This window comes from Oncorhynchus clarkii, chromosome 17 (genome assembly GCF_045791955.1).
Source record: "Oncorhynchus clarkii lewisi isolate Uvic-CL-2024 chromosome 17, UVic_Ocla_1.0, whole genome shotgun sequence".
In the NCBI taxonomy this organism is placed as follows: domain Eukaryota; kingdom Metazoa; phylum Chordata; class Actinopteri; order Salmoniformes; family Salmonidae; genus Oncorhynchus; species Oncorhynchus clarkii.
This window is the reverse complement of record NC_092163.1, coordinates 8,054,256-8,068,426: the sequence shown is the minus strand read 5'-3', so window position 1 is coordinate 8,068,426 and position 14,171 is coordinate 8,054,256. Positions and strand designations below refer to the sequence as shown.

At 43.1% G+C, this 14,171-nt stretch overlaps 1 protein-coding gene across 1 annotated transcript; it reads left to right on the top strand.

The window, feature by feature from the left end:
• Positions 1-3,557: 3,557 nt before the first annotated feature.
• LOC139370470 (rho GTPase-activating protein 19-like) lies at positions 3,558-14,171 on the top strand. Its single transcript, XM_071109968.1, has 12 exons — positions 3,558-3,613; positions 5,733-6,019; positions 6,264-6,344; positions 7,353-7,562; positions 7,762-7,988; positions 10,049-10,135; positions 10,609-10,674; positions 12,233-12,436; positions 12,588-12,704; positions 13,442-13,558; positions 13,803-13,901; positions 14,115-14,171. Exons 1-12 carry the CDS (start codon positions 3,570-3,572, stop codon positions 14,169-14,171), a joined length of 1,596 nt encoding a protein of 531 aa, XP_070966069.1. The 5' UTR covers positions 3,558-3,569.

The following is a 14,171-nucleotide window of genomic DNA, read 5'->3' as shown; positions in this document are numbered from 1 at the left end:
CTATACAAGTGCTATCTATTGCTATAAAAAAATGTACACCTTTATCAATAACAATAATAAACCTCTACTTTAGTAAAGTAAACAATTATGACAGGTGTGTTGTCATAGAAACAAGCGGTGTCCACTGTTTAAATGCAGCCTTTCTGCATTGTGAAGAGGGAAAACCCACATATTCACAAAGTTTGTGATCAATGACAGGTTGTTTCTTCATGCAAAATAGATTTGGGGTTTAACATTTAATTAAGCTGCTTTATTTTAGGGGGTTTGGTGAAGGTGAGTCATTTCTTACCCATAGGACAAGGGGAGTATACAGAATGTTAAGACTTCAAAAGGTTACAGCTTTTAGTAAAGAATGGCTGGCTGAGCTGTAATATTGTCAAACACATTTAAATGTGTATCTATTGTCTTAAACTCTGAGCTTATTTACAACATGATGCTTATAATCTATTGACACTCAAACCACACTGTAAAAACTGCAAAGGTAAACATGTAATTAATGTATCTAAAATAGGCAATAATGAATCATTTGATGATAAAACAAGTGATATCATGACACTGAACCATAAAGTATTACCTACTATAAAATCTTAGTAACAAGCCATTGAGTAATAATGTCTGACAGCAATACAAAGCAAATGATTAAGACACATAATTAGCAACTTAGTCCAAGAGACAAAAATATTGAAAAGCTGTTATCAACAATATCCGTATTAGTCACTGAAAAGTAGGATGATTAATAATGGTAAAATCCCATAGAAAAACATCTGCAACATGTTCTAAAAAGTCTGGAAATGGAAAATTCCCAAGGAAAAAGAGCAGAAGCCAAATCCATCCCATTTATCATCAATATACATAACAGAGCTCAACAGTTTAAAGTCCTAAACACTAGAAGTTAGTTACCTCTGGTTCATTCAGCCATTCCTGTGGGGAAAAGTCATGGGGAAAGAATCGGGTTTTGGGATGAATGCTTAAAATAAGGTCAGAGGTTAAAACATCTTTTTTTTATTTTTTTATTATTATTATTATTGTTTACTTTTATTTCATAAATACTTTCTTACCGCAATTTTGTCCTTAAAACTGCATTGTTGGTTAAGGGCTTGTAACTAAGCATTTCACTGTAAGGTTTTGTTCTCAGCTCATGTGACAAATACATTTGATTTGATCATATTGTTTGTTCTATGAGATAATGTCAGTAAGTTAAGATGACCTTTATGAATTACACACACAGATATATAGTTTGACTGTAGCTTAGACCTGCATTGTTTTATGTACTGTTTGGTGAGGTTACTTGTCATTAAGTATTTCAATATATTTTTATACATATGACAAATAAACCAAACTCTGAACCTGTCGAATTAAAATGCGGGATCCTTAGGCAGAAATGCATCTTGGTATTACTGGTATACTCTACTGATAAATGTTTAATCAAATAAAACGTTCAGCCTTTTAGATCATAATAAATAAGACAGGGGACCTGATCCTAGATCAGCACTCTGGGACGCTTTATGACTCCAGGCCCTAATGTAACAGCTAAAACACAGCTCAAAACAAAATTTTAAATGATACATTAAGACCAGTACATTAAAAACTCTCAGTTTTAGACTGTTTCATTCCGGAACCTATTTGGCCGGATTCAGTAGCTCTTGTGGCGTGAACAATTATTTTATTTAGCACACAATATGAGTCTCCACACACCTAGGCCTAGGCTATTGATGAATTCAAGACAAGGTCGTTTTCATTTACCTCAGATTCTCAGTTTGTCAGTGTCAAAGAATCCTGTCATTTCCATCATTTGTGCATTATTATGGTGCTTTCAAGACAACTGGGATCTCAGAAAAAAACGAGGTCTAATAGAATCATGACATCGGTGATCTTCAGGTAGGAAAGTTGGAGCTCCAGAAAAAGTCCTTCCAGACTTGGAATTCCGAGTTGGATGACCGTTCAACATCAATTTGCTCAGTAGGTGCTAATTTTTTTCCCCCAGAGTTCTCAGTTGTCTTGAATGCACTGAAGTCGGAAGTTGAAGATTTCCCAGTTCCGAATTCCGAGATTATGCCAAAGTTTTCAGTCATGTAAAAGGATGTAGAATTGCATGAAATGCGTTTATAAAAGTCAAACATTTTCCCGGATCCAAGGCCACAAAAATGTTTACCCATGTGTGCAACTTCTTTAATGCCTCTACTTTACTGCTCTATCAAATTTAAATCACATTTTATAAGTCACATGTGCCGAATACAACAGTGAAATGCTTACTTACAAGCACCAAACCAACAGCGCAGTTTAAAAAAATACGCATAAGAATAAGTAAAGTAAAGTAACAAGTAATTAAAAAAGAACAATATATACAGGGGGTACCGGTACAGAGTCAATGTGTGGGGGGCACCGGTTAGGTGAGGTAGTATGTACATGTAGGTAGAGTTAATTAAAATGCGTATAAATAGATGACAGAGAGTGACAGTGGAGAGGGGGGGGGGGGGGGGGGGGGGGGGGGCAATGCAAATAGCAGTCATGAGTGAACAGGGAGTACAGGAGGGGGCAGAGCATGCCCCCGAGGGGCCCCTGTGTTGAGGATCAGCGTGGCGGATGTGTTGTTACCCACCCTTACCACCTGGGGGCAGCCCGTCAGGAAGTCTAGGATCCAGTTGCAGAGGGAGGTGTTTAGTCCCAGGGTCCTTAGCTTATGGATGAGCTTTGATGGCACTATGGTTGGTGTTGAACGCTGAGCTCTAGTCAATGAATAGCATTCTCATATAGGTGTTCCTTTGTCCAGGTGGGAAAGGGCAGTGTGGAGTGCAATAGAAATGGCATAATCTGTGGATCTGTTGGGGTGGTATGCACATTGGAATGGGTCTAGAGTTTCTAGGATAATGGTTTTGATGTGAGCCATGACCAGCCTTTCAAAGCACTTCATGGATATAGACGCGAGTGCTACGGGACGGTGTTAAATGGCACAGTGATGCCATCTGTTGGTAAATGTTCATTACTGCAACTCTTGTGTTTTACCGGGCTGCTTGAGTTACCCGGATGCGTTGTGATGTACTGAACAAGACTGGTTACTCGCGTCAATGCCTCTGTCTCGTCATTTAACATTCAAACAGCCTCCTCCCTCTTTAGCACGAGTGAAGTGAGTTCGGTACAACTGAATGTATGCATCTTATAAATAGTTTTAAAATACAAACTTTACATGTCCGAACTCAGAATCAAATGTGCTCACCAAAATAACATGGTCGCTGTGGTATAACTTTTATTTTGATTAGCGATTTTCTGTATTTATTAGATTTCAGATGTGTCCATTATTTGGGAGATCGTTCTTCGTACAAAGCATGTAAACGTTTTTAATGGAATTGTTATATGAATCAAATTATCCACAATAATCGCGTTACTGTGTGGATGTAACTGCACTCAATGTTATTGTTTTTCCTTGATTGACACTAAAGTGAATTCAAACAATCCAATCAGAGAACCAAACATGCAAATCTTTACTGCTCACCACGCCCGTATTTTATAACCGACCACTCAGAGATGGAGTGGGCGGAGTCAGGGATACCAGTGGAGGATTCAAACGGAAGATGGCAGCGGATAAAGAGTCCAATAAAAATACACAAAACAGAAGGTAAAATAACATTTAAACATTATGTATACAGAATAAACCATGCACGCACGTACATAGACTGTGGAGTTGTCGTGATACTGGCATTTGAATTTGGCTTGCTAGTTTGTCTAACATGCATGTTGTTTTTCAGTGACAGTGAAAGCTAATTAAGCTAGCTAACGTTATTTAGCTACTGTAGCTCTGACAATCAAGTGACGTGTTGTGGCAAAATACAATTTCTGTGCATCACACAGCTACTCTGAACAACAATACGGTGCAGGGCATTTATTTCTGCGCTGTCGCTGAATTACAGCAACACTCCATAGTTAGCTAGCTAGTAGTCGCAAATATAGAGACCACTGCAGTGAGCTGTCATTGGTCGACTTCGTTTTGGATGGTCCGGTGAGCGGGGTTTGTTGATTTTAGACCATTCCATTGGTCCTGAAGTGAAATCTCCACTCACCTGAGGCACCAGGCCATGCAAAAGCAACTATCCGCCATTATGCCAAGTCAAGCTGCTCTGAATTGCCAGTGAGTGTGTACTTGTGTGAAAAAGGTGTCTTCAGCTCATTGATCTTCAGACCTATGAGTTCACTGATCTTCAGCACAATGGACCCAAAGTAAAACTCTAGCATGCATAAAAGTTGGTTTTCTCCTCTGTCCAACCACTAACCCATTCATCGACGCTAACTACATTTAGCGCCTATGAACGATAGCATCCTCTGGCCGGAGTAGTATCTTCTGGCCAGAGGAGAAACATAATGAACGTAGCTTTCATTTTCAAATTATTTTCAAAAAACAAAAAGTCCATTACTACACCTTTTTATAGGGTCCCGGTTCCCACAAGGTTATACAGTGGGGCGAAAAAGTATTTAGTCAGCCACCAATTGTGCAAGTTCTCCCACTTAAAAAGATGAGAGGCTTGTAATTTTCATCATAGGTACACTTCAACTATGACAGACAAAATGAGGAAAAACAATCCAGAAAATCACATTGTAGGATTTTTAATTAATTAATTTGCAAATGATGGTGGAAAATAAGTATTTGGTCAATAACAAAAGTTCATCTCAATACTTTGTTATATACCCTTTGTTGGCAATGACAGAGGTGAAGACTTACGGAAAACGTTTGACAAGATTTTCACACACTGTTGCTGGTATTTTGGCCCATTCCTCCATGCAGATCTCCTCTAGAGCTGTGATGTCTTGGGGCTGTTGCTGGGCAACACAGGCTTTCAACTCCCTCCAAAGATTTTCTATGGGGTTGAGATCTAGAGACTGGCTAGGTACTCCAGGACCTTGAAATGCTTCTTACGAAGCCTTACTCCTTCGTTGCCCGGGCAGTGTGTTTGGGATCATTGTCATGCTGAAAGACCCAGCCATGTCCCAGCTCTCTGCAGGTCATTCACTAGGTCCCCCCGTGTGGTTCTGGGATTTTTGGTCACCGTTCTTGTGATCATGTTGACCCCGCGGGGTGAGATCTTGCGTGGAGCCCCAGATCGAGGGAGATTATCAGTGGTCTTGTATGTCTTACATTTCCTAATAATTGCTCCCACAGTTGATTTCTTCAAACCAAGCTGCTTACCTATTGCAGATTCAGTCCTCCTATCCTGGTGCAGGTCTACAATTTTGTTTCTGGTGTCCTTTGACAGCTCTTTGGTCTTGGCCATAGTGGAGTTTGGAGTGTGACTGTTTGAGGTTGTGGACAGGTGTCTTTTATACTGATAACAAGTTCAAACAGGTGCCACCAATACAGGTAACGAGTGGAGGACAGAGGAAAATACTTTTGGCTGCAACTGTTAAAACAGTCTACAGTGAAATTATGTTGATGTGATATGAAAGTAGAGGGCTTTATGTTTCTAGAACTGTACCGCAATTGAGAACCGATTCACATTTAGATGGACTATTTTGCTGTTTCGGCTGCCAGAGCCAATTCGCCTCTCAACAAATCATCTAAGGTCCTTGGACTATAGTAACGTTAGTCTCCTTTAGTCCATTATTGGGCTAGCCAACCACCACGCCATCATCATACGTGTGTAAGAGGGAGAGCGGGAGTTGGTGTGTGTGAGAGAGTCAGTGTAAAGATAAAGCGGTTGTTTAAAGATTAGATCTTCAGCATTTCTGTGTGTGTGTTCCATCAGGGGTACGGTGTGTAACGTGGTGATCAGCCAGGATGCAGGGGGATCTTGGGGCGGCAGTGGGGTTGGTGCCCGCCCGCCCGTCATCTTCAACCCAGACTTCTTTGTGGAGAAGCTACGTCACGAGAGACCTGAGGTGTTTCAAGAGCTGGTGCTTAGCAACATCAGCCGCCTCATCGACCTTCCCGGTGCTGAGTTCTCTCTGCTGTTAGGGGACGAGGGAGGGCCCAAGACACCCACAGGGGCCGGAGGGGGATTCTTCCGCTCCTTCAACTTCCTCAAACGTAAAGGTGAGAGAACTGCCATGAAGATCAACCAAGGTTGTCTTCGCCTGGGGTGTGTTCAGCAGGATGCAATGTAGAACAAACATGCATGACTGAAATGTAGAAGAAGGTATCACGATGGCTTTACTAATGGAATTTTTATCTGCAACGTTTGGCTACTGAACGTGGCCCTGGGTGGCAATAATGTTGAATAATAATATAAATGTACAGCACTCAGATTCTCGTCCTTTGGCCGTTGTCATCGTCACAGATAAGGAAGTGGTGTTCGGGACTCCTCTGACAGAGGGAGGCATCGCCCAGATTTACCAGCTCATCGAATACCTCAGCAAGAGTGAGTTGATCATGTTGTTACAGTTCCCATCTGAGGCATGATACCTGAATGTAATTCTCTGTTCTTTGTCCTGGCATTACAGTAGGAGGCACTCTTTCCTCTGGTCTAAAAAAGATCCCAATGCCCCAGGGCAGTGATTGGGGACACTACCCTGTGTAGGGTGCCGTCTTTCGGATGTGACGTTAAACGAGTGTACTGGCTCTCTCTGAGGTCATTAAAGATCCCATGGCACTTATCGTAAGAGTAGGGGTGTTAACCCTGGTGTCCTGGCTAAATTCCCAATCTGGCCCTCGAACCATCACGGTCACCTAATAATCCCCAGTTTACGATTGGCTCATTCATCCCCCTCATCTCCCCTGTAACTATTCCCCGGGTCGTTGCTGTAAATGAGAACGTGTTCTCAGTCGACTTACCTGGTAAAATAACAGATAAATCGTATTTTTTATTTATTTTTCAGCCTTATCAACTCTATGCAAAGGAGATGTGTTGCGCTGCATGAGGCAAATGGTGGTCACACCAGATACTGACTGGTTTTCTGATTTTACACCCCTAAATTTTTTAAGGTATCTGTGACCAACCGATACATATCTGTATTCTCATTCATGTGAAATCCATAGATCAGGGCCTGATTAATTAATTTCAGTTGACTGGTTTCCTTATATGAACTGTAACTCAGTAAAAATCTTTGAAATTGTTTCATGTTGTCTTTATATTTTAGTTCAGTGTACATACTTTATATCTGGTTTAAGTTTGCATTGAAAACATTTTACCAACCCTAAAATAATTTCCATGAAAAAAAATATATAATAAAATCATATTTTTTGGAGTGCCGGGAATGATGTATCAGCGGTGACCCGCCGCTGCTAAATGACTATTGGAGAAACACTGCTGATTGATTCACTACATATTTGATTTATTGATTGATTCATTGATTGATCAGACTTACATGTTAAGGGCCTGTTCAGGGTGCTAGGTGGTTTATTGACTGTTTGATTGATTGCTGATCAGACCTGCAGGTAGAGGGTCTGTTCAGGGTGCCAGGTAACAGTGTGCGGCAGCAGGCCCTGAAGGAGCAGCTGAACAGTGGCGCAGACATTGACCTGGAGGCAGGGGGCTTCCACCCCAACGACGTGGCCACCCTCCTCAAGACCTTCCTGGGAGAGCTACCTGAACCCCTCCTCACGCACCAACACTTCCATGCTCACCTCAAAATAGCAGGTACCTCTGTCTGAGGCCCTCCCCACTCTCTCTCCTGTAGCACTTTTTAGTTTTCAAAAACCTACAAAAAAATCACACCCTGGTGATCAAAAATAAGTGGCATTGATGTTCACCTGTACCCCATGAGACCCATACTGAAGTGTCTTGTGTTCTGTTTCTGTCCCATCTTCCCCTCTTCTCTCTCCCTCTATACCCCCAGACATGACTCTCTTTGATGAGAAAGGCAACAAGACGTCAGTACCTGATAAGGAGCGTCAGATTGAGGCCTTACAGCTCCTCTTCCTGCTGCTGCCCCAGGCCAACCGCAGCCTCCTCAAACTGATCCTGGACCTGCTCTACCACACCGCCAAGCAGCAGGACAAGAACAAAATGTCCGCCTTCAACCTCGCCCTCATGTTTGCCCCCCACGTCGTGTGGCCCAGAGATGTATGTACTGTAACTCAAATCAAATGTGTTTTATAAAGCCCGTTTTTATATCAGCAGTTGACACAAAGTGCCTTACAGATACCCAGCATAAAACCTCAGAGAAAGCAATACCGAGGCAGAAGCACAGGGACTAGGAAAAACGCCTGAAGCTGGACTGTGCCCGTCATCATTTATCATGTGGATCAGAGTTTCCCAAACTCTGTCCTGAGGCTTGTTGTCCTAGCACTGCACAGCTGATTTAGATAATCACAGCTTGACCATGACTTCCTTATTTCAATCAGCTGTGTAGTGCAAAATACATAAGTATTCAGACCCTTTGCTATGAGAGTTGAAATTGAGCTCAGGTGCATTCTGTTTCCATTGATCATCCTTGAGATGTTTCTACAACTTGATTGGAGTCCACCTGTGGTAAATTCAATAGATTGGACATGATTTGGAAAGGCACACACCTATCAAAATAAGGTCCCACATTTGACTGTATATCAGAGCAAAAAAACAAGCCATGAGGTTAAAGGACTTGTCTGTAGAGCTCTGAGACGACAGGATTGTGTCGAGGCACAGAGCTGGGGAGGGTACCAGGTTCCAACAAAAACACAGTGGTCTTCATCATTCTTAAATGGAAGAAGTTTGGAACCACCAAGACTCATGACCAAACTGAGCAGTAGGGGGGGGGAAGGGTATTGGTCAGGGAAGTGACCAAGAAGCCAATGGTCACTCAGAGCTCCAGAGTTCTTCTGTGGAGATGGGATGACCGTCCAGAAGGACAACCATTTCTCGCTTGCAGTTTTCCAAAAGGCACCTAAAGACTCTCAGACCATGAGAAACAAGATTCTCTGGTCTGATGAAACCAAGATTAAACTATTTGGCCTGAATGCCAAGGGTCATGTCTGGAGGAAACCTGGCACCATCCCTACGGTGAATCATGGTGGTGGCAGCATCAGTGGCAGGGACTGGGAGACTAGTCGGGATCAAGGGAAAGATGAACAGAGCAAAGTACAGAGCGATCCTTGATGAAAACCTGCTCCAGAGAACTCAGGACCTCAGAATGGGGCAAAGGTTCACCTTCCAACAGGACAATGACCCTAAGCACACAGCCAAGACAGGAGTGGCTTTGGGACAAGTCTCTGAATGTCCTTGAGTGGCCCAGGCTTGAACCCGATCAAACATCACTGGAGAGACCTGAAAATAGCTGTTTAGTGACGCTCCCCATCCAACCTGACAGAGCTTGAGAGGATCTGCAGAGAAGACTGGGAGAAAATTCCCAAATACAGGCGTGCCAAGAATACTTATGTAAATGTGATATTTCTGGAGTTTATTTACACATTTCCCAATATTTCTAAAAGCTTGTTTTTTTTCTTAGGCATTCATTTTTTTATATATATATATATATATATATATATATATATATATATATATAAAAAATTAAATAAGGCTGTTGTGTAATTGTTTTTTTTAGAAAAGATCAAGGGGTCTGAATACTTTCCGAATGCACCGTATGTAAGTACTGTACACTGTTAAATATAGGCTCTACTGTCCTGTAGTCATGACGATTGATTCACTTGACTTGCCTAGTAGAACCTCAGACATACACACTGGCCCAGAAATGTGTTCTGTGCTCAGTGTTCTGTTCGGGTACAGTCTATCCTCACAATGCACTCTGTTATGAATTGTAGGATCAGGAATGTGATAAAATAAAAATGCATTACATTTAGATGTGAATAGAAATAATTAGGTGGGTGGTTATATTTGTCCTATTTCACACATGTAGTGTTACGCATGTATGAATTAGAATTATGTATTTTTTTGCATACCCCCCCCCCCCCCCCTCCGAGACCTTCGGCGAGTGGGGTCACGGCCAGGGTCTGCCATTATCAACGGCGACACTGGAGCAATTAGGGCTTAGTGCTTTACTCAAGGCACATCAACACATTTTTCACATTGTCGACTCTGGGATTTCAACAAGGGACTTTTCAGTTACTGGCCCAACGCTCTAACCACTAGGCTGCCTCTGACTGATTGATTTTCATTCTTCTACAGTAATTTGTGTGTGTTTCATCCAGATGGTGGCCAGTGACCTCCAGGAGAATCTGAAGAAGCTTAACAACGGCATGGCCTTCCTCATCAAACACTCCCAGAAACTATTCAAGGTCAGAGAGACTAACTTCACACTCTTGGCCAGTTTCCCAACCCAGAATAAGCCTAGTCCAGAGGGGGACTTTCTATAAAGCAGGATCAAAGAGTTAGCCAGCTAACTTGCCTAAATATTCTGTTAACTTTTCATTTTTTTGAAAGATAATCTTGAAATGAACATGGTCTAATTGATTCGACAAACAAAAGCACATATCTAGTAGTTATTTCTGGTTGGTTATCAAAGTTCGCTGGCTAACTCACTAATCCTGCTTTGTACTATGCCACACTGGGCTACAACACTCCATTGAGAACACCTCATACTATTGGCTTCAACTGTGTCTGGGAAACCGGCCCAGTTGTCAGTGTTATTTTATAAGATCTGTGGAACATGGGCTACAATAAGGTAATGATTTGTGTCAAACACAGAAGAGAAATATAATCATTATTTTTAGTGTGTTGTGATGGATACTTAGTGTGTGTCTCCACTCAGGCTCCTATGTACATGAGGGAGCATGCCAGAATGCACTTCACAGGATCTAAGACCCTGCAGACCAAGGTTAGTAGTAGGACTCTTTCACCTGCTGGGTTTACATCATCTATGCCATTAAAGGATGTTGCACTTCTCTCAAACAAAGGACCATATTAGATCAAACAAGGCAAGTATTCATGAAGAGTCTCAAAGCAGGAGTGCTGATCGAGGTTCAGATCCTCCCCCTTTCCATTCATTATAATCTGCAAGGCCAAACTGATCCTAGATCAGCACTCCTCTGAGATGCTTTATGAATACAGGCCCTGTATAGGTGTAAGCATCCCAGTTTACCAGAAGGCTAGGTGGAGCTTTTGCCCAACTTGTTAACACCTTTCTAGTCTTTTCAGATCTACCAGGGCCTATTATAAGTGTCTAGGTGCTAGAAATGTCTAGCTGTGGTTTGGACTTGTCTAGCTGTGGTTTGGACTTGTCTAGCTGGGGTTTAGAAATGTCTAGCTGGGGTTTGGACTTGTCTAGCTGTGGTTTGGACTTGTCTAGCTGGGGTTTAGAAATGTCTAGCTGGGGTTTGGACTTGTCTAGCTGTGGTTTGGACTTGTCTAGCTGGGGTTTGGACTTGTCTAGCTGGGGTTTGGACTTGCCTAGCTGCGGTTTGGACTAGTCTAGCTGCGGTTTGGACTTGTCTAGCTGTGGTTTGGACTTGTCTAGCTGCGGTTTGGACTTGTCTAGCTGCGGTTTGGACTTGTCTAGCTGTGGTTTGGACTTGTCTAGCTGTGGTTTGGACTTGTCTAGCTGTGGTTTGGACTTGTCTAGCTGTGGTTTGGACTTGTCTAGCTGTGGTTTGGACTTGTCTAGCTGCGGTTTGGACTTGTCTAGCTGTGGTTTGGACTTGTCTAGCTGTGGTTTGGACTTGTCTAGCTGTGGTTTAGAAATGTCTAGCTGGGGTTTGGACTAGTCTAGCTGGGGTTTGGACTTGTCTAGCTGTGGTTTAGAAATGTCTAGCTGTGGTTTAGACTAGTCTAGCTGGGGTTTGGACTTGTCTAGCTGTGGTTTGGACTTGTCTAGCTGTGGTTTAGAAATGTCTAGCTGGGGTTTGGACTAGTCTAGCTGGGGTTTGGACTTGTCTAGCTGTGGTTTGGACTTGTCTAGCTGTGGTTTGGACATGTCTAGCTGTGGTTTGGACTTGTCTAGCTGCGGTTTGGACTTGTCTAGCTGTGGTTTGGACTTGTCTAGCTGGGGTTTGGACTTGTCTAGCTGTGGTTTGGACTTGTCTAGCTGTGGATTGGACTTGTCTAGCTGTGGTTTGGACTTGTCTAGCTGCGGTTTGGACTTGTCTAGCTGCGGTTTGGACTTGTCTAGCTGCGGTTTGGACTTGTCTAGCTGTGGTTTGGACTTGTCTAGCTGCGGTTTGGACTTGTCTAGCTGCGGTTTGGACTTGTCTAGCTGTGGTTTGGGGGCGTAGATCAACCTAATCTCCCTCTAAGCTGAAATAGGTTCTGTCCCGTGTGGCACCCTATTCCCTTTATAGTGCACTACTTTATATAGGGAATAGGGTGCCATTTGGTATGTATCATAGACTCATGTTGTGATGGAAACTAATAGCTCCTTTCTCACCCCCCTCCCTCAGGATGATATGGACCTGTTATCTGTGACTGGTTTCCCTGCCCCTGTTCCCTGGAAGAGGTGTTGTGCTGACCCGTCTCAGTACCTGTCCCCCTCCTCGTCGTCCCAGGGCCAGCAGCACCACACAGAGGAGTCCCTGAAGGAGCTGTTCAGACACGTCCATGACAACATGCCCAACTCTGCCAAGAAGAAGAAACTCCTACGACAGGTACTCACTGCGGGACTGCTTCCTAATATTCTCTGTCCTCGTCTCCATATTCGATACGAGGCAGATTTCACATTTCATGTAGATTAGAATGACTGGCTAAATCCCAGTATCCTGTCTCTTCATCCTACATCTCTTCCTCCTCCTCCTGCAGCTTGCTAAACAGACCACCCCCGGCCTGGCCCCAGGGACACCCATCAACAACTATCAGCCCCCCCCGGCCCAGAGCAAGAAACACCCCCGCTCCCGCTCCTTCGGTGGATTCATCAAGGTGTGTGTCATTGTGTTTATGTGTATTTGACTTACAAGTGTAATATCCAATCAACATACTTTGTTGATGTATTTTGTAAATGTGTTACTTTGTATCCAATTTAGTATGTTGTAGTCACCATCTGCTACATCAGGACTGTTCTGTCTATTGTATATGAGGATCTTTAAGGACAATTCCTCCCCTTTTCAACCTCCTATTCATTATGCCAAGCACCATACCAGTGTATATGAGGATCTTTAAGGACAATTCCTTTTCAACCTCCTATTCATTATGCCAATCACCATACCAGTGTATATGAGGATCGCCAAGCACCATACCAGTGTATATGAGATCTTTAATTCCTCCCTCCTATTCATTATGCCTCCTATTCATTATGCCAAGCACCATACCAGTGTATATGAGGATCTTTAAGGACAATTCCTTTTCAACCTCCTATTCATTATGCCAAGCACCATACCAGTGTATATGAGGATCTTTAAGGACAATTCCTTTTCAACCTCCTATTCATTATGCCAAGCACCATACCAGTGTATATGAGGATCTTTAAGGACAATTCCTTTTCAACCTCCTATTCATTATGCCAAGCACCACCAGTGAAAACGGGCATTTCTACGTTCTATAGATTAAAAAGTTATCTATGACATTATCAAAAAAATATATTTCCTGGTAAAGTGAAGGTTAAATAACTGTTCTGTCAACTATCCTACCCTCCTGATCAAATGAACCAATGAAAACAGAGGAGACATAAGGGGGACCAACAGGCGTTGGAGAGGAGGGGCAGACAGATCTCCCCGGAGATGGTTGCTGCGGCGGCGATGGGACGGCTGGGAAAGGAGAACGTCGTCCTGCAGTCGGTGAGCGACATTGACAGACAAGGAGACCACACAAAACACTCCCTTGTCCACAGCTTCCTTGTTTTTTCTAGATGTTCATAGTTGTGTGTGTGTGTGTGTGGGGTGTGTGTGTGTGTGTGTGGGGTGTGTGTGGGGTGTGTGTGTGTGTGTGTGGGGTGTGTGTGTGGGGTGTGTGTGTGTGGTGTGTGGGGTGTGTGTGTGGGGTGTGTGTGTGTGTGGTGTGTGTGTGTGTGTGCGTCTCCAGGTGAACAGTCCGGTGACAGTGAATAATAGTACCCCAGTCGGGGTCAAGGCCTCTGACAGCATGGCCCTCAATAGAGAGCGGGGACTCAAACTGTCAAAGGTATGTTGCTTTTGGATTGATAACATGGCAAATCCCACTTTTTCTATAGACATTTACATGTGTTTTTGCGTATGTTGTATGTCTTTCCTGATACACTTCAATGTCTTCATTCAACATTACAATACAGCCACATCTTGTGAACTTTGTCTGTTTTGTCTCATTCATCTCCTTTCTCTTTTTTTTCCCTTGATCTCTCCGTCTCCCTCCCTCCAGGACTCTCCATCCATCTCCAGAATGTGTTTCTCTCCCTCCCTAGAAACGTCCATGTAG